Source organism: Ctenopharyngodon idella, chromosome 4 (genome assembly GCF_019924925.1).
Source record: "Ctenopharyngodon idella isolate HZGC_01 chromosome 4, HZGC01, whole genome shotgun sequence".
Lineage (NCBI taxonomy): Eukaryota > Metazoa > Chordata > Actinopteri > Cypriniformes > Xenocyprididae > Ctenopharyngodon > Ctenopharyngodon idella.
Genome location: NC_067223.1, coordinates 25,355,352 through 25,377,145, shown reverse-complemented (window position 1 = coordinate 25,377,145; position 21,794 = coordinate 25,355,352). Strand labels below are relative to the sequence as shown.

At 36.6% G+C, this 21,794-nt stretch overlaps 1 protein-coding gene and 1 long non-coding RNA gene across 2 annotated transcripts; one reads left to right on the top strand and one right to left on the bottom strand.

Annotated features, from left to right (window-relative positions):
* The first annotated feature begins 11,826 nt into the window (after positions 1–11,826).
* LOC127511299 (uncharacterized) lies at positions 11,827–17,144 on the top strand. Its single transcript, XR_007929981.1, has 6 exons — positions 11,827–12,394; positions 12,677–12,787; positions 12,873–12,941; positions 13,034–13,144; positions 13,490–13,603; positions 16,641–17,144. It is a non-coding gene; the product is annotated as an uncharacterized LOC127511299 (long non-coding RNA).
* A 438-nt stretch (positions 17,145–17,582) lies between these two features.
* Positions 17,583–19,811, bottom strand: LOC127511234 (gastrula zinc finger protein XlCGF8.2DB-like). Its single transcript, XM_051892010.1, has 3 exons — positions 19,718–19,811; positions 19,106–19,217; positions 17,583–18,765 (listed from the first exon to the last, which is right to left on the bottom strand). Exons 2-3 carry the CDS (start codon positions 19,170–19,172, stop codon positions 17,930–17,932), a joined length of 903 nt encoding a protein of 300 aa, XP_051747970.1. The 5' UTR covers positions 19,173–19,217; positions 19,718–19,811; the 3' UTR covers positions 17,583–17,929.
* Between the last annotated feature and the right edge of the window lie 1,983 nt (positions 19,812–21,794).

Here is a 21,794-nt window from a genome sequence, read left to right as displayed (position 1 = left end):
TCTTCAGTGTTGTCACATGAAAAGATAAAAAATATTTACAAAAATGTGAGGGGTGTACTCACTTCTGTGAGGTACTGTACATAAAGGCAAAATTTTAAGGAAAGTGTTACCAAAAGTTTTTCCCCTTCACTCTGTTAAACAAAAACATAAGTTTTTCAGACAGTTTCCAGATCATCACAGATCATTATCATAGATCACTGAGGACCTCTGCAGGTCACAGCTGAAAATACCCCTAGTTTATTTAATTTCACGCCAGCAAGATTAACTAAAGATTAGATTGTTGAATAAAGTCGTTATTTTTGTCTTGTTTTTGCACACAAAATGTATTCTCGTCGTAATAACAGGTTGAACCACTGCAGTTACATCGACTGTTTTAACGATGTCTTTTGTATCTTGACACTGGTAATTAAATTGCTGTCTATGGAGGAGTCAGAGAGCTCTTGGATTTAATCAAAAATATCTTAATTTGTGTTCTGAAGATGAACAGAGGTCTTACGGGTGTAGAACGACATGAGGGTGAGTAATTAATTACAGAATTTTCATTTTTGGGTGAACTAACCATTTAATAATAAAGTATACAGTAAATAATTAAATATAAGCTAATCACTGTTGATTTTTTTTCCCAGAGACAGTACGTTAAAAATTGTATCTGTGTAATTAACATGTTTAAATGGTTTAACAACAGAGCATTCAAAAGCTCAAGCACAGACGGATTGCCTTCAGAAGGATGCCAGATTCTGTAACTATTCTAAAATCTTTTAGAGCTGCTTGGATTCAACACACTTTATTTTCCTCATTCGTTTTAAATCAAATTGATATTACATAATTTGTTTGTGGTTTTTATTCGTCATGTAGGATAGGCTGTGACTGGTATCATGTGCGTTACACTGGCTTTCGCCTTCTAGTCATACTCTTCCATTAAAAAGAGGTACAATACTCCAGATTTCCAAAAAGCCAAAACTGTAATCCAGTTGATATAAGTACAAGCTCGAGATGCTGTTTGAGAAGAGAGTGTGTGTGTGAAAATTCAGTAATTTACAACACTGTATTATATCACTGAACATCACTGAATTAAATTATATAATATTAAGGTAGAACCACTGTACTCACATGAACTGTTTTAAATATGTTTTCAGTACCTTTATGGATCTTGAGAGAGGAAATGTCATTGCTGTGAATGCAGGCCTCACTGAGCCATCAGATTTAATCAAAAATATCTCAATTTGCGTTCCGAAGATTAACGAAGGTCTTACGGGTGTAGAACGACATGAGGGTGAGTAATAAATGACATTATTTTAATTTTTGGGTGAACTAACCCTTAAAGGGAAATTTCATTTTTGTCACTGACGTTTAATTACACATTTTAAATAGCCAATTCTGGTCATCAGAACACGTATATTAAAATACAAATAAAAATGTTTTTTTAAGAAAAATATAACTTTGCTTCCCATTTATAACTTAAAAAACACTTTAAGTACTTTGATACCACAGCAAAAACTCCTAACTAATAAAGCTTAAACATTATTAAAGACAAGTGAACAGACAATACTACAGAACAGTTACAAATAAAGTTAGGTCTAACAGTAGCCTAATATTCAGGTACAGAAATGTAATAATGAATATAAATATACATATAATTGTAGTTACACTGCATGCATAGTGTTCACTGTATAAATTAAATATAGATTAATTATTGCTAAAGTTGTTTTGTTGTTTGACAATTAATGACATAGCAGTTATTTTTAGTCCAAAACAGAGCTCGATTATGTGTTCGGGCACCATCTGAAAGGCGTCTCTGTGAGCGTGCATGCTTTAAGCGTGTGTACGCACAGAAAACAACGCGCGATTGCGAATTGTGCATTACCAAAGTATTACGAATATGAGGCATAGTTTGGGAACCGACCCCACTTTGCAGGGAAGATTCAACTATCAGTAATATTGATAGCCGAGTGTAACCAGTGGCTCGCAATGTAGGCAGCGGTTTCTCTGGGCCTTTTATTCCCTCTGATACAACACACAAATAAGCAGCCTCTTAAGAGTGAATCACCCTGGTTTTCTGTCCCATGAGGTTACAAGCAAAGGACAGAAAGGAGCATGAAACAAATTAAATAAAGAAAAACTACATTAAACAAGAAAATAGTTCAATATAGAAAATATAACTGATATAAAGAACAAATAATCAGCCTCTTTAGGGTGAACTGCCCTTGTTCTGCGAAAATCATATCAAGTCACGAATCTCCCCCTCCCATTCACACCCAAATGGCAGCCATGTCATTGCCTGCGTGCGCGAACCGGGTTTAAGCCCACGAGGTGATCGTATGTTGAACCACACAAATCCACAAACCACTCTACGATTTTTAGCTGACTAGCCACCATTTTTAGCAATTTACCATCTAACTGATCAACTCCACAAGATTTATCGTCTGGAATTGAAAGCAACATCTGTTCTACTGTAGTTTGATCAACAGGACTAAAATTAAACTGCATAATTTATCTGTCATCATTTTAACAATAGGACCACACGCTAATTGTAAATCATTGCCATACATGATAGATTATAAATTGTTCACTTTATTATTGAAAAAAGATGTTAAAATAATTAGCTATATCTAAAGGTTTAGTGATATACTGTCCTTCATTTTCCACACACCCTTGATAATTATGTCTTCCTACACATTATTTCATTTAGTGTTTTCCATATTTTCTTACAATCACCAGCTGCACATCTTATAAGATTTCCTCTTTTCAAGAAATAGGGTTTCTAAATTAAATTATATTAACTTATGATAGGATTTTTTTATTACAGTCACTTCCTAATTTCTGTGCTGCCTCCTTTGCCTTATTTCTTTGAAGCATTAATGACCTCAGATCATCATCGTGCCAAGGTGCATTCTTAGCTTTTACTGATCTTTTTCTAAGTGGGGCATATTTTTATTTAGCTGATTGTTGCATTCATTTAACAAGAAGCTGACTGTATAGACCAGGTAACTGACCAGTGCCATGTTTCTCACAGCCAGCACAGACACAAAAATCCCTGATCTGAAAAGTTGTGTCATTGATAATCACTTATTACAATGAATAAAAAAAATCACTGATTCCTCCAAGTTGGCACATGCTAAATCAACAATATCTGGCATTGAATGTCCAACAATGTAGTAATTTGCCAAGTAAAACTGGGCAGTTTGTAAGACAATTAATGCAAACTAAACAGTTCATCTTGTGAGATTATTTGGTTGCATCATTGTGCATATACAGTGTCCTGGACTTGTTTCAGATTACGTGGGGCGTTTACTGGCATGTGCCACTGAATACCGGTGCATGTTTTAGCCAGGACAGTTTTATCGATGTATAAAGGGGCTAGACCTTGATCATTGAGAAATGTCAGAGAATACCTGTTTTTATTTATTTATTTTATTTTTATTTTACTATTTTTTTGGGAGTGAATAAAAATTTTGTTGGGTTTGGCATTTCCATGCTTGTGTGGAACATGTCAACTCTCATTCCCCAAGTAATGAATCAAATTTGTTGTCCTCATTTACCAGAGAGAGTAAATGCACTTCCTGAATGGTCCCTCTTTCACGTTCAGGATTTCTAATGTGATAGTAGTGTTTCAGAACTCTTCAGAGCTGTTGCTCAATTTTACATCTGCTTAATGCATAGCAGATTTAACTCAGTATCATTTCACAAACACAACCAAAATTTGTCATCATATCATGATATTAATAGCCTGTACAAATGCAAAACATTAAGACTGCACTTCATTTCACACGTGCCGCTGGCACCTCTGCACGCAAAGCGCTTGCCTTTGAGGACAGTGGTGAAAAAGAATAATCCGCATGTAGACAACCCCTCCATTTTGTGAACTCCTGACACTAAGATGTTGTCTTAACTCTGCTTTAATCATTTTGTTTTTCACACTATGCAATCTATAATAATAATCAGGGCAGTATATTCTTTTTGCCCTATCCATTTTTTTTTTTTTTTTTCAATTCTAGCTCCCTCAGCTCAGCCACCTGTTCTTGTTCCCGTTCTCCTGCCAGGGCACGACCACGACATGAGCAACTGGAGCTGCTCTCAACACCAGAAGTTCTGGATGAGGATAGAGCTTCAGGATCTCGGGCTGTGGCCTGGTTCTCGTTCAGTGCGTAACCCAGGTAATACAATTTCACTGTGGCGTCTTCCTCCACCACCTGAGCTTGTCAATACGGTAGCTGAGCTCCCATCCCCCAACTTCTTCCAGCTCCACCCATTTTTTATCTGGAAGCCCGAGAGTCACATCATGGTCAGGTTGAGGAACAATTACCTCCTGCCATGTCTGCATAAGTGTCCTCATCCACAGGTGGTCTCTGCAGGTGTGGGCAGGCCCCGGGTGATTGTTGGCACCAGTGGTCAGTATTACATCTTGTCCTCACAACTCTGCTGCAAGGCCTGTCAGAGGAACTGGTTTGCTGACAATCCACGATGGTTTGAGAAGTTGCCCAAGTGGTTTACCAACCTTCTGCCTGTCTTCCTGACCTAAGAAGGAGGCCATCTGCAAATCTGTGATGGATGAGCTGAGGCGCACTGGCAAGTCACCAACAGATATGGCAAACCATGAGTTCATGCACCTCAAGTATGAGTGAGCTCACCTGGCATACCTGCATGCCATAGAAAGCGCCAGGGATGCTGAGGCTGGCATATATGGACAGAGGCTCACTGAACAGTTCCTGAGGAAGGAGAACACACCATGTGCTTTCGGGCATAATGACGATCAAGATGGCTGGTATGGAGTCTCTGTGTCCAGCTTCTACCTGACCGACTGCCTACTAGATGAGTTCAGATGTCAAGAGACAGCCATGACCAAACTCCTCCAGGGCACTTTTGGGCAGGTCTTCAGGTCTGACCACAGCAGGAAGGTGGCACGAAAATTGACCTTGTCATCTGGCACCATGTCAAGCTATGCAGTTATGAATGAGAATTGGATGATTGCCTACTGGGCGATGGTCCAGTCAGAGAGAGAAGTCCCTTGAACCCATGTACAAGGGGTTAGCAAATAGGTACAATGATGCAGGGGTGGAGAAGACTAATTACTACTGGGTAGACAGGTGAGAAATATCTGCATCTCCTTCCAATATCACTCATAACATATATGATATTTCTGACTCTCAAAAAGTAATTGTCAGCCAGTGGAAGTGCTCCCATCAGCAGAAGATCTGGATGAAGAGAAAGCTGGAATCCATGGGTCTATGGCCAGGCTCAACTCTTGTGATCAACCCCATGAAGACAGTCTCACTGTGGCGTTTACTCCCTCAGCCAGAGCTGATAGACACTGTCTCGGATCTACCGTCGCCAAGTATTTCCAGCTTCATCCCTTTTTCATTTGGAAGCCTGAAAATGACACCTTGATGGCTAGACTGAGAACTAGCTATACTCTGCCATGCATTAAGAAGTGTAGACAGTCACGGGTCACGTCTGCAAGAGTTGGTAGACCACATGTGGAATAGACAGTGCAGTATCAGGCCTGCTTCAGATCCCTCAAGCAGTGTATGATGCCCTTACTGAGGGGCATCGCTTAGTCTCTGGGCAAAATGACAAGAAAACATGTATAATAGTTTCCCTGGAGAGGCCAATCCAGAGTTATAATATCAATAATATTACAAGTTACAATTAATTATTCAAAGATAAAAGATAATTTGAGTCACTAATCCTACTCCTACCGCTAAACTTACCCATAACCATTTCTACCCATAAACAAATATGTACAGTTATAAAGTAAAATATAACAGACAGACAAGTGGAATCACAATAATTCATTGCAAAAATGTGAAAAGCAGTACCAAACGTATTTAATAGTTTTGTATGAGGTACAGAGCAGAATTAATTAAGTTATTAATTAATAAAATCTTATTTCCGACCACTCTATGAAGGTGTGCGTTTCTCATTTAAACGTACACGACACATCGCAATCTGTGATGAAGCAGGCTAGAGCCAATGAGCGCTTGATATCACTGCCGTAAAGCGTGTCTTAACGCTTCTTGAGGTGAATTTTTTTTAATTCATAACGACAGCGGGATTTGACGTTTACGGTCGCTGTTGACAATGAAGATGAATATCGCTGGACAAAGGGCTGAATTTGGATCAGTTCCTCACAATCGTACTTATTCTAATGATTTGGATGACAGCGAACACATAAAATTGATGACTTTTGTGAATTTATGTTGCATTATTTTATGGTTCTATTGTCAGTCACAGTTTAGGACTATACTGAGAAAACGCCTTTTCTGTCCAACGCCAAACAAAATAAATATTACATGAAAATTAATGGTTAAACGATTACAGAAATGTTATTCATTTTAAGATTTTATTGTGTAATCTTGTTTAACATGTTTGCAGCAGAAGTCATGAACAGAGTGAAATGTTATAATTTCATAATTAGAAAAGTAAACTGCATTTAATGTGACTGAAAACATCATTCATATGAAACTGAATGCAGTAGAATCAAAACATGCCACGATTTTAATATTCATAAATAAACATTTGTGCACATTTGTATGTCTGTTAAGTTGTTCAAATTTACATTTTAATGCTGTCAATATTGTACATTTCAGTGTGTGTGAAAGCATAAGTAAATGTACGTTTGGTAGAACCACACTATATGTAAAAATACACACATATTCTTGTGATCTTGTGACTGTCCAATTTTGTTAATTTTGTCTATTTGGTAGCCGTTGACTTGCATTATATGAATCAGCAAGGACAAAGGTTTCAATTAAAATCTTGTTTACTGTTATACTGAAAAAAAAGAGGCACCTACATCTTGGATGACAACAGATTTTATTTTTTGAGGGTGAACTATACCTTTAAAATAAAAAAAATAAAGTCCTGTTTTGAAAAAAAAAAAATCATGAAATTGTGTTATTTGTGTCCTAAGAAGATGGAAAATAGCAATAAGGTAATTTTAATATTAAAATTGTCACAATCGTTTTGAATTGGAAGCAGGGAAAAAAGTTAGTAGCAAAGATAAATCTATATCCGCACCGGCAATGATCTGCGCTTTGATATTGTTAGTCACAGGAGGGGGTTCCAGGGACACAGCGTTCGGTGGGATTGGCAGTAAGTCTGGCTTATATTACCACAAATCTGTGCCCAGGTTTTAAGTACATACTAGATCTCACGTTATATGGGACATAGGATGAGATTCTAGATTTCTGACTAACTGCTCGACTTAGTTAAGTTGTTATGCAGTTGCTTATAGGTGGCTACATGGGTACCTTTTATCAATTGCAAGCATGGGCTGCTTTGTTAAATTGCTTTAGCCATAACCTCCGATTACTGTTTGAGCTTTAACCAAGTTGTTATATAGGCGACTGTAGGGGGCCGATTGGGCGGGCCTTACAGGATAAACATCATCCCATGGCTCCCTCCACCTCCATCACCAGCTTGGACTTTTTTGTTCCTCCTCCTCCCTCCATCCTTTTGCCATCTCCTCATCCTCAACCTTCATCTTTGTGCACTTCATACAAAATTTGTGACAACTCATTTTGGAATCTAAGCAGGTAAGCAGGCCTTTGGTAATGTATGAACTCTAATTCCAAAATGTCATGACACATAGGGGATCAGAATTCTCAACTTTCATTCTCAGATGTTGCTGATTTGTGTTTTTCTGAAAAGGGTTTATTAGTGTTTCAAAGTTCTTTGTAAAGCCATATGCTTTTATGACCATTGTTCACCTTCCATAAATGGTATATTACACATATAGGGCATGAAAGAACACTTGTGCAATCACTTGTGTCAATACCCTTTTCAACAGATCTAGAGCAAAAGGCATGTGACACTTAATCTCAGGTTTTGACCCTACAATATCTGATTTAACCAACACTTAGTGTACTTCATGTGCTTCAGAGAGAGGGAGAAAAATAGGGTGACTTTTTTATGTTATTAGATTTACACTGCGTTCCAAATTATTATGCAAGTAACATATCAGTAAGATTTCAGTACAATAAACATTCAGATTTTAGTTTTTCTAAGAAAATGTTTGTTTGTTTATTTATCCATGTCTTTTTAGATAACTGGTATCAATCTCAGACAAAATAATTTGCTAGATCTATGGAAACCCTACTTAGAGGTTGTTCCACATTATTAATATGACTTTTGCAAGATATGTGGAGTTCATAACTGGCCATTTTCAGCTATGGTATAAAAGGAAGGATAGTGCCTTCTGAAATACAATGCACTATGCACTATCCCATGCTGCAAAAAACACCACAGCAATAAAACTGTTTGAAAATGTATTTCTACACCCACTGTAAATGTTTCTCTTTGTGAGCTTTGGTTTGGAGTGGCTAAAATGCATCTTTACGCACAACTGCCAGCCTGCATGGAGAGCTTCTCAAGACTCCAGAGACACCAGCAGCTTCAAATACCTGTTTGCTGCTCAACACTGGCTTTTTTTTTTTTTTTATATCTGCCCTTTTAATACAATTAATTTTTTTGACAGGATCTTTCATTAATAAGCCTTTATCTGACCGAGTTCTGCTGTGCTCTAAATCACTCACAAATCTTATGATAATTTGATAATCTCCATTCAGTTTTCACACAATATTAGTTGTTTTCATGCCTTTTGCACAACATTGCACCATTTCATGCTCTTCATCTTCAGAAAGATCTTTCTTCCTCTCATATTGCATGAGAACTGTAACTTGCTTAATAATGTGGAACATCCTCTAAATAGGGTTTCCATAGATCTAGCAAATAATTTTGTCTGAGATTGATACCAGTTATCTAAAAAGACATGGATAAATAAACAAACAAACATTTTCTTAGAAAAACTAAAATCTGAATGTTTATTCTACTGAAATCTTACTGATATGTCACTTGCATAATAATTTGGAACGCGGAGTAGGTTGTACAAATTTATACAAAAAAAAATAATAATCATGTTCAGTTTTAGATTCAAATATTTTGTTTAGTATCTATACACGCAAAGTGTTTAGCTGTGCATAATGTATTCTGCAGTATAATGACAAAAGTAAGAGTTTTAGTTTCTCTTTTCCACAGATTATTTTGCTGTCGCAATCAATGCTTTTCTGCAAGGAAACAATACACTTTGTCAGTCTATGGCAAAACGAATGTAATGGTATACCTTATTGCTTTCTTGTGAAATCCAAAAGATAAGAAAGATAAGCACTATTTCTTAAAATGAACCATTGTAAGTGAGAAAAAAGGTTAAGACCCCAGTCAGTTGTGCCAAATTGAATTGAATGAGAGGCTGTGAGGGACAGAATTACAGTCTTTACAACGGCACACACTGTATAAAGCTCTTAGACCACACATCATTTTCCCAGCTCACAACTTTCAAACCGGCTTTATGTAGTTTTTTCTTTTCTTTGGAAAAAAATGTTTATTCAGCTGGACAATTTATTCAACACACAGTACTTATCCCTTCCCCTGCCTCATTTTCATTACTGTTAGAAATGCTACACTGACTAATGTCTATTGTTACCTGGATGCAATCCAGCTTCATAAAACACACCAAATTCCCATTACCATAATGCTTTAGAAATGTTATTTTGTAAATCTCTATTATTCTCAATGGTAGAGTAAAAATTACAGCATTTATTTCATTAGTTGGGCTGGCTGCAACCCAATCATGTTTAGAAATTTGACTGCACTGCTGAAATCTCCTGTTGAATATCAAATGAGAGCACACAGATCATGGGAAGAGAGAGGAGAGCAGAGAAAGAAGGAGGTAAAAACAGACAAAGAGGAGAACAGATAGACATATGTTAAAGCATTATAATAATATATTTGCATTTCACAAAAACCTGTCAAGAATATATTCATGTTCATATTCCAATAAAATGTAAGGAACTAATTAGTTTTAAATTAACACTACTCAGTGTTTATATCAGAGGTGTCCAATCCTGTTCCAGTGGCCTGTTGCACAAAGCTGGTTTCAGTTTCTACCCAGGTAAGTTCAAGATTAGTTTGAGCAAACTCTGGTTTTTCGGGTTTATGAAGGTGGATTGGTTTTTAGCGGGGTTCATTGCTATGGTAACTGATGCTACATGACTAACCTGCTCAGGAGCAGGTTTTATTCTGAGTTAGAGATCACAAACCCAAACTCATCCAATCAGCTGTAAGTAAGTCACATGTGTCTGATGCAATAAAGCCACTCCCCCTGTATCTCTCGCTCCAAATTAAATCTGTTTATAGTGAAAACATTTTAGAGACAAAATTGCTCAACATTTGCTGTTAATTGTTCATATTTATATTAAATAAATTAAAATAATGAATAATAATTAATGACATTCATATAATTAGGCCTATTATATTAATTGACAATATTAAACTTTGCTTTTAAATTAAAATAAATATAATATATTAATATATAAAGCTTTTAAACAGATTAAGCTTAGATGTATTCTTTTGAGCTCTTTGTGAAACTATATTAATTATTTGGTCTGTTTGTTTGATTCACATGCATTGATATAGTCAGATTTAGCTGTCTTCTCAAACTTTCACTGCATCAGTGTTTATTCCTGCTTTGTAAATGCGTTTAATTTAATCTGTCACGACACATTAAAGAGCCACAAAACGGTTTTTATTGTTTGAATTTCTTAATAAACTACACAGTTTGAAAGCTGGGACTTTGTTTAATATCATAAGTAACCTGCTCTGTCTTGTCTGTCGACGTGTTGTCAGTGTCCTCTTTGCTCCGCAAAATCTTGATCTTGAGAGATTTCATGTCTTCTTTTATCTTCAGTTGATTTCATCTATGGCTGTGGTTGGAAGTCAGTTGTAGTTCTTTTATTTCTCTTTTTTCTGTTCTTGTTGTTTCTCTTTCCTTCAGTGATTCTGCTTGTTAACAGCAGGTGTTCATCACTAATGCTCAATCTATGTACATCTCAGGCAGGGTTGCCACGTTTTCACAACAAAACCCGCCCAATTGCTACTTAAAAGTAGCCTAATCACATTTCCGCATAAAATTCGCATTCCAAGAGCTAAATATCGTGTTATTCGGGGGTGCTTCAACCCGCGGAAATGAAAAACCACGGCAACAGTGTTAAAGTAGTGCAATTCGTAACACTGATCTCAGGTTCAAGACATTCAAGACATTTGCCTTTATTTAAAGCGGAACTAAGTAAGATTTGCGAAGCTCCCCCTACAGGTTCCTTCAGTGAATCACACTGTCGTAAATACTCCAAGTGCAACCAGTCGCTGACGCAATGTAAACAATATTCTGGGAATTTACTATACTATTGAAACTACCGGTTGAACTGCAGTTGTCTCACATAAAGCCCATACATGACAAATAGAGAAACACTCATCAATCCCACCATGTAGTAACATAGTTTTCTGGCGTAGACGTGCCAGAGGGGGTTAGTGCACGCCTCAGACACACCACTACAAGTCAATTGTAACCATCGTAAGGACTTAGAAAACTATTTATGAAGGTAAAAAAGTTACTTAGTTCTGGTTTAAGGTCTTTTTTTTTTTTTTTTTACAGTAACAGACGTAATCAGTTAAATAACTGGAAAAACATTGTAAATGTATGCATTTCTATGGAATTTCACACTTTTAATAAACATGGGAAACTACTGTTAAATTATGCAACATTTTCTCATCTATATATATATATATATATATATATATATATATATATAGGCTTGATTTCCAGGTAGCATTGGTTGGGCATTGTGACCCCTCCTACCTCCTCCACCTGTTCTACCTTTCACTCTAGTAACAGTATCAGTATTTTCACTTGTAACATAGGACTTTTCTTGCTCTGTCTCATAAGAGTGAACTGAAACTTACAGAGCAGAGCACCAAATAACAACTGAAGAGGGCAAGCTTTCTTGGTAAAACAGTTATATTTTATCTGTTACAACTGGCTACATTTGTACCTCTATGTACTTTTGCATTATATCTGCATTTGTTTTGTTTTTTTTAGTCTAAACATTTATTTATGAAGGGATTTTCTTTTATTGGTAACAAATGGATCCATTAAGTCTCTCTGGAAAAAAGAATACTAAATACCTTCAATGTAAACTAATAAGCTGTTTATAATATATTATATGATGTATGAAGATTATCAATTATCAAGGTCTCAAGTTCTTCTAGTTACATCCAGTGGACAAACATAACTCTAAACATTAATAACTACTAGACATAATAGTGTTAAACATGAGGACTACAGGATTTTTTTTAATAATAATAATAATAATAATAATATATCCTTTAAATATGACTTTGTACAGGTCAATTTCAAATTCAATAACTGGTCTCAAGAATGTCCCACACAGCACCAGCAGGAGCTGGGACGAATGCATCTGTCCCTTTAAATGTACAGCAGGTGCTGGGAGATTCTGTACGACTCCAGGGGTTTCTGAAAAGCCAATCAAAAGCAATTGGGGTAAGACATTTTTCAAAAACTCTAATGTTTTTAAATGTGTATCTAAACAATGCATAGAGAGTTTGAATAATGAAGGTGATTTGTTCCTTGGTTAAAAAAACAAACAAAACAACAACAACATAAGACTTTGTGTAAGGATCATAATTTATACATTTTATGCAGCTGATAGTTGTAATTCACTATGGTGACTGCAATATGTAAAAACACTCCCAAAAATATTTTATATTCCTGATATGTTCCCTTTGCAATAAAAAGACTTGTTGTCATTCTTGTTCTACACAGACTGTCCATTTAATGATAGGTTTGCTGACTTTTCTGTTTGGCATTGTTTTAACATTGCATGGACCATCTATTGCTATCTATAGTGGAGTGTATTACTGGGGATCTCTCATTGTAAGTATATTTACACAGTTATATAATTGTGTTGTGTCAGATGTAAGCAAATGTTTTAATGGAAGCCTCTTTTTTTGCCTTTAAGTACATCATTGCTGGCTCTCTGTGCATTGCTGCAGAAAACGACTTTAATTCAGCATCAAGTGTGTGTTTGGTAGGTGGATGATACTACTTCTTTTTGACCATGTTTATATTTATTGTCTGCTTTATGGAAACTTGTAAAAGTGTTTATTAACCCGTCTTTAGATAAGAGCTTCATATGGAATGAATATTGCCAGTGCTGTGACTGCAACGATTGCCATCGTTTTCCTTTCAGTGGATGTGGATTTAGGATCATTTAAGGACAGTTGTAATGATGTATGTCACTTGCTTTACTCAATTTTATTTATTATTTTTTATAATTAACATCACTGTGAAGTCACTCCAATTATATTTTCAACTATTTCCAGCTTATCTGTCCAGTCTTTCTCCACTATTTCAGAATAAGTTGTTTTAATGGGCTCCTACATCTTTGTCTGATGTTATTGTATACTGTAAATATAATCATTGGTTTCTGCAAAGATTGCAAAAAACAAAACATATTTGCTGTTAAAAATGCATTAATCTTAAATTGACTAAGTATATGGTACATGCTAGAAAACTGTGCAGCCAGTGTAATTATTATTAATTTGGTTGTTTTTGTTTGGGATCTTCTTTATTCAGGCACTTTTCAAGGGCATCTCTGGCGTATTGTTGATGTTCGCCATTCTGGAGTTTATTCTCTCTATTTCTCTGTCAGTAATCTCCTGCAATGCCAATGATTGCTGTACTCCTCAGGTGAGTCGTGTGGTAACAAATATTATAAATGATTAGTTATATAGAGAGAAAAAAGTTTCTAAATAGATAACAAATGGTGAATCCAGAAAATGCCATATAGTTTCCACACCAGGGGCCTCGTTGCTTATAGAAACTGTTCTACAATTTGATCTTACGATCATTTCTCAAATGTGTGATTCAGAGAATGAATGTACGCACAAAAAAAAAAAAAAATGCGTACGCCTCTCTTCCAGATGTGAAATTTATAAATCACAAATGATCTTGAAATTGTGTGTAGCTGAATGGTTTCAGATCTCCGCCTTGTAAACACCGCCTAATGAATGCATGCTATATAAATGAAGCCCTTGGACATATCTTTTCCTTTCACTTATTAAATTTTGGGGCTGTTCACACGACACTGTTTTCAACTAAAAACGGAAAACTTTGTATGCATTTTGGCCGTTCATTTACACGACAACAGCATTTTGGTGGCCTGAAAATGCAAACTTTTGAAAACGATACCGTTGTCATCTCTGTTTAAGCTGCAAAAAACAGCATTTTCAGATTTTGCTCTATTTTGTTAATGAAAATAGTCACAGTTGAACTGCTGCGCATCTCTGAGTAGACACAGCGGTGTTTCGTTTACGAATGAATCTGCGTTTTCAAACAAATCTATTGAGTCAATGATTCAATGACACATTCATAAACCCTGCGTTCCATTCGGAAGGGCTCATCCCTATGCCCTAATCCCTTCAAAGGGTTTACCCTCTGGAGTGAGAGCTTTGAAGGGATGAAGGGTGTAGGGGTCAAAAAAACTCATATTTTTGGAGACAATCAAGGAGGCACCTTCGTCGCACATTTTGTACGCTAGTTGACCCCCCAAAAAACACGCTCTGAACGATGAGTAGATTGTGCAAGCTGCACCTTTTGTTTAACGTTAGTTTATTTTTACTTTTTTTGGTTTATCGCACCATATTGTGTCTATGTATTTGAAACATTTGAATGGACTGATAAAGGGAGCTGTAAAGTATTTTTGTTGAAGTACAATGTCATTTTGACCATAATAATGTACCAAATCTAACTCGTATAAATATTACAGTATAGAAATATACTAGTACTACTAGTACTAGATATACTATATACGTAGTATAAGTTTTACTACGTACATTTATAGGTAAAATCGAACTCTAAACCTCTTGTACCTATTCTGTGACGTCAAACAACTTCCCTGTGCAAAGGATCATGGGGGCCGGAAGTGTCTATCAGTTGTACCCTTCGAAATGGCCAGTTTTGAGCACTTCGGTTTAGAACGACCCTTCACTATGGCGGTTATAATTGTTTTCACTCTGAAGTGCCCTTCGGAAGGTGATATATCCCGTTTGGAACGCACCGAAAGACAGTCGCTTGCTATGTGCCTGAACGAATCAGCCGTTTGAACTCAATGAATTATTCAGTGACAAAGACAGTGACTTGCCGCCCCCTACTGGTGGTATTAATCTCAAAACATTATCATTAATTTTATTGCATTCATGCCACTTCTGAGCCTCATTAAACAGTCTGTAAATATACCTTCCTGGATGTGCCTTATTATTCGGTAATACTTTACAGTGAGGTTCATTAGTTAACTAACAATGAACAATACTTCTACATCATTTATTAATCTTAGATCATGTTAATTCCATCATTTACTAATACATTATTATTATTTGTTAACATTAGTTAATGCACTGTGAATTAACATGAACAACTGTATTTTTATTAACTAACATTAACAAAGATTAATAAATACTGTAACAAATGTATTGCTAGTTCATGTCAGTTAATACATTAACTAATGTTACCAAATGAACCTTACTGTAAAGTGTTACCTATTATTCTAACTCAATTTAGAAATAAAAATGTATGAATTTGACTTAAAAGATGACACATTTAATAAGGTTAGAAAAATGCCCTTACAAAGGTAAAAATAAATAAATAAAATAATTATAATTCCCTGGCAAGTCATTTTAAGGAGTCAAATATCATGGGAAGCTTAATTTCTGTCATTGATCAGAAGGTGCTCCTAAATTTTTTAAATTATGAGCACAAGTGCTCCTAAAAAGAAATGTAAGCGAAGAGCCCTGCAGCACGTAGACTTTCTTGTCTGGCATGCGTAATTCAGCATTTTTAGTCATTTTCACGTATCCGTGTGAACCGGGATAGTTTGTACAAAGAAAAAACTTTTCCATTTTTAGTACCCTTAAAGGAACACTCCACTTTTTTTTTTTAAATAGGCTCATTTTCCAACTCCCCTAGAGTTAAACAGTTGAGTTTTACCGTTTTCGAATCCATTCAGCCGATCTCTGGGTCTGGCGGTACCACTTTTAGCATAGCTTAGCATAGTTCATTGAATCTGATTAGACCGTTAGCATATCGTTAAAAAATGATCAAAGAGTTTCAATATTTTTCCTATTTAAAACTTGACTCTTCTGTAGTTACATCGTGTACTAAGACTGACGGAAAATGAAAAGTTGCGATTTTCTAGGCCGATATGACTAGGAACTATACTCTCATTCCGGCGTAATAATCAAGGAACTTTGCTGCCGTACCATGGGTGCAGCAGGCGCAATGATATTACGCAGCGCCTGTGACCTAGTCACATCGGCCTAGAAAATCGCAACTTTTAATTTTCCGTCAGTCTTAGTACACAATGTAACTACAGAAGAGTCAAGTTTTAAATAGGAAAAATATCAAAACTCTTTGGTCATTTTTGAGTGAGATGCTAACGGTCTAATCAGATTCAATGAACTATGCTAAGCTATGCTAAAAGTGGTACCGCCAGACCCGGAGATCGGCTGAATGGATTCGAAAACGGTAAAACTCAACTGTTTAACTCTAGGGGAGTTGGAAAATGAGCCTATTTTCAAAAAAAGTGGAGTGTTCCTTTAAAGTTGCAGTAGTGATAATACTGGAACTGTCAGCATGTGTTATGCATCTGTGAACATATATTTTGATGTAGTGTATAAACATGTCTGTTTCATAAGCTTGCCCTGACCCCATTTGTTTGTTTGTTTGTCAGATATTTGTCATCAGCAACTCCTCCATGCCTCAGCAGTCTGCAGAAATCCCCTCACAGCGCAGTGACAAAAAGGTGAATGAAGAGAGCAGAGTCGTGGTGTAGACCTTGCACCGGGATGTTTGTGTGGGGTGTGCGGCCTCTCCCAATGATTTCTGTCCCTTTACTATACTGTCCTTCCAATAAAAGTTTACAATTTAAAGTATACCAAAAGAGTGACTACATAATTTTATGAATTGCTGCATAACTGAATGGTTTGTTTTGAACAACTGTGATTATGTTCCCCATGAGTAAAGAGTATACCAAATTTTGTGTCAATGAGATTTATGGCTTATTAAACAAAGACAAAATGTTTTTTTTTGAAAAAGGTGATGAAACTGACGGAAATACATCACTTGATCTTATGTTGTACATTCTCGTTATATAATTTTTGTAAACTTTGAACACAAGAAAGTCACGGACCGCAGCTTTAACGCTTCTTGAGGTGAAAATTTTGAATTCATAACGAGTGCGGGATTTGACGTTTATGGTCGCTGTTGACAATGAAGATGAAGATCGCTGGACAAAGGGCTGAATTTGGATCTGTTCCTCACAATCGTAATTATTCTAAAGATTTGGATGACAGCGAACACATAAAACTGATAACTTTTGTGAATTTATGTTGCATTATTTTATGGTTCTATTGTCAGTCACAGTTTAGGACTATACTGAGAAAACGCCTTTTCTGTCCAACGGCAAACAAAATAAATATTACATGAAAATTAATGGTTAAACGATTACAGAAATGTTATTCATTTTAAGATTTTATAGTGTAATCTTGTTTAACATTATGTTTGGAGCAAAAGTCACGAACAGAGTGAAATGTTATTTCATAATTAAAAGAGTAAACTGCATTTAATGTGACTGAAAACGTCATTCATATGAAACTGAATGCAACAGAATCAAAACATTAATGCCATGATTTTATTATTCATAAATAAACGTGCGCATTTGTACCTATATTAAGTTGTTCAAAATTGTGTTTTTATGCTGTCAATATTGTACGTTTCAGTGTGTATGAAAAGTAAATGTACTTTTGGTAGAACCACACTATACGTAAAAATACTAACATTTTATGAATCTTGGATAACCTGAGGGTGAGAAGATTAACAGCAAATTTTCATTTTTGGGGGTGAACTATCCCTTTAAAATAAAAAATAAAAGTCCTGTTTTATTGTGTCCTAATAAAAAAAATAGCAATAAATTAATTTTCCGATGCCCTCTTTACAGTTAAGGTGTTCCACACTGATGATCTAGAACAGTTCTCTCCTAAAGTGAATCCTCACGTGGTACTTCAGGGTTACTTTACGTCTGAAACTCTTTCCACAATGAACACACGTGAAGGGCTTCTCTCCCGTGTGAATGTCCATGTGAGTCTTCAGAGAGCCTTTCTGTGTGAAGCTCTTCCCACACAGTCTGCAGGTGTGAGGCGTCTCTCCGGTGTGAACTCTCATGTGGACATCAAGGGATGGTTTATATCTGAAGCTCTGTCCACACTCGGAGCAGGTGTACGGCTTCTCTCCCGTGTGAAGTCTCATGTGAGTCTTGAAGCTAACTTTATGGCTGAAGCTCTTCCCACACTGATGGCATATGCAGCCGTTCTCTCCCGAGTGGATTCTCATGTGGGAGCTGAGCGTGTCTTTATGTGTGAAGCTCTTCCCACACTGATCACATGTGAACGGCTTCTCTCCGGTGTGCCTCGTCATGTGTTTTTTAAGGTGTACTTTTTGAGTGAAGCTGTTTCCACACTGTTGGCAGGTGAAAGGCCTCTCTCCGGTGTGAATACTCATGTGGTTTTTAAGGTTGCCTTTCTGAGTGAAGCTCTTCCCACAGTGCTGACACGTGTAGGGTTTCTCTCCCGCGTGAATTCTCAGGTGGTCTTCAAGGTTTCGTTTCCGACTGAAGCTCTTTCCACACTGAGGGCAGGTGCTAAACCTGTAAGATTTCTTCTGGGCTCTTTTTTGTGAGGAACTCTTTTCAGTCTGTGTTGATTTTTTGTTTCCAGTTATGAAAACATGACCTTCCTGATACGGATCCTTCTCTTCCGTTTCGTTCAGTTCTTGACTCTCCTCTTTCAGTGCCATCAGGTCTACAGTGGAAAAAGACAAGTACATGTTAACCCCACACTGTGAAAATTGACTGTTTTCCATTAAAATGGTAATATACTGTGCAAAAAAAAACAATTACAATGTATTGCAATATACTTTGAATTAGGCTTGCAACAACTGATTGATATTATCGACAATGAAAATAATCGTCTAATCATCGATTAGTCACGCTCTCGGAAAACATCAGCCAGTCACATTGCTTTATAATAGTTAATAACCCATTTCTATAGACAAAACGCATGTGAAAATATTCATTTTTGTAGATCCGAACATTTTAACGAGGATCAAATGATTGAGTTCAGCTTTGAGAATGAAACCAACCTGTTTCTTCATGTTTAAATGTTTCTTCAATCTTCATGTCTTCACTCTCCTCTTTGATAAACGCCATCTTTATGATAGTGTGTGTCTCACAGTCTCTTCACCAGGCGTTTTTCTGTGTTTGAGAGGAGAAAAATTAACAGAAAGAAACACATTATCCTGTTATGAACAACCAGTCAATAACTACACACATTCTGATCTCATAAGTACGACACTATCAGTTCTTGGTTCATAAAGTCACACATGATTAGTTCTAGACTCGTTTGTGTTCTCGCTGCATTTACACAGTTTGACCAGCAGGTGTCATCAAGTGAATCATTTGGCGAATCATTTTATTCAGTTGATTCGGAGTTTGAATCACTGCTCGCCAAGTGACTAAATTCGTGTTTATGATAAACTGATTCACGATATAGGGAGCGAAATGAAACGCAGCTTTTGTGTTATCATGTACAGACGCCCTTTACTCACACAAAATAACGCTCATAAATATTCCATAAAGCGTTATAACGTTACACTTGATAATAATTGATCCGTTATACAGTTATTGTATAAACTATACAAATGTCTGAAGGGTCTGCATCGATTTTAAAATTTTAAATGCTTAAAAACACAAACCTTTCTTCAGCCGAATCACAACAGAAGCAGGAGCGCGGCGCCGCCTTATGGCGTCACATGGGCAGACCAAAATAAAAGTCCTGTTCACACGCTAAAAGTGCATAGAAACTCACACATAAAAGTAATAATATAAGTATATATATATATATTTAAATGCATGTTGTCCAATGATGTGCTGAAAGGAACTGCCAATGAAAGAGTGTGTAGCACATCTAATATATAAAACATCTAATACAACAATGGCTATTTTACTACAATAAACAGTTGTATTGTTCGTCAGTAAAATTAATACTTTATTAGGGCCACAGACTCAGTTATTCAAGATGCTAAATTACATTTCATGATATTATCTTAATATTATTATCTCTAATTATTCTAGAAATAAATTAATTCAACAAAGGTAACCTCTTTTGCAACATATGTGTGATGGTTCAAATGTATACTCTACATGTTTGACCATTCATGAACTATCATTTACTTTATGTTGTGTATGTGACTAATGTGCCCATTCATATCTTTGTAACCAATAAATAAATTACTACTACAGCACAAAATTGTGGGGGGGACACCCAGAGAGGGAACAGTGTCCACCCACCACTGCTCCTGGAGATCTGCCTTCCTGTAAAGCTCAGCTCCAGCCCTGATCAAACACAACTGAAGCAGCTCATTAAGATCTTCAGGAGCACCTGAACTGCTGGAGCAGGGCCAGTACGGGACTCTGAAGGTAGATAGACCTCCAGGACCAGGATTGGGCACCCCTGATCTATATAAAATGAGAATCATCAACATTTAAAACATGTTATTATTTTATAGGCCAATTTAGTTAAATATTCAGGGGCCAAGTGCGTAGGCACCTACTGAAATCGTTCGTTTTCTTATTATTGTTCTTCCGTTCTGGGAGTCTATGGCAGCCCATAGAACCGTATGCTAAAAAGTTATTTGGCACACAGTTAGAGGACAGTCTGAACTGTGTCCATAGCAAATTTGGAGTCTCTAACTCAATCCCTCTAGCGCCACCACCTGTTCAAAATTTCACTCACGTTTGTGCTAATAACTTTTGAACCATAAGGGCTAGAAACAAAATTCTTGTTTCCTCTGATTCCGTGGCTCAAGATGATTCGATTGCAAAAATGTTCCCGCTATTTTGAATTTTTGTGGAAAAAACTACTTTTTCGAACTCATCCTAGGCCGTTACTCCGATTATCACGAAAATTGAACCAGATCATCTTTAGACCATGCTAGCAAAAAGTTATCAAAAACTTTTTGATAGATCCATCCGTTCTCGAAAACTGCATAAATGAATTTGACGAAAAGCTAGCCAAATCAGACTTGAGGCTATATCTCCACAATGCTTTATTGTATTCAGACCAACCTTGGTACATGTCATCACAAGCATGACCTAAGGCAACGTGCAGTGTTTTGGCGCAGCGCCACCTACTGGTCCGGAGATACAAAAAAAGGCTCTTTTTGCTTATAACTGCTGATGGGTTTGTACAAAAATCATAAATGATTTAGGGCATTAGATTCAGGGCGACATGCCGAGTTGAATGATATCCAATTTTCCCATATTTTGGCTGTCGGCCATTTTGAATTTTGTGCTAAAATGCTGTATTTTATGTACGCATTAGTGTATCGTTACGAAACTCATTATGGGTCATCAGCACGATGCCCTGAAGGAGCCTGACCAGCACCTGCACCACCTAGTGGAGAATTTTTTTTATATTCTTATAACTTTGGGTGTGGTCAACTTATGTTCTCCTTACACTCCTGAATCCTTGCCGAGTCCAACGATATCAAACTTGCTAGGTTTCGACTTACGGTTTGTGCAACGTGATGATTTAGCGCTTAAAAAACGATCGTGAATATCTTCGAAACCGTTAGTCCGATCAAGACGAAACCAGCGTAGGAAACAGACCTAAGCTGGTTAACTATATGCTAATGCACAAATGTCAAAATTTTGATGGGAAGTGGCAAAAAAATCTAATCAAAGTCGTCCATGGGTCATTTTTTTATGTTCTCCATCAAAACCATCAAAAGAGTTAGAATCCACAGAGATTGATGTTTTGTTTTGTTTTTT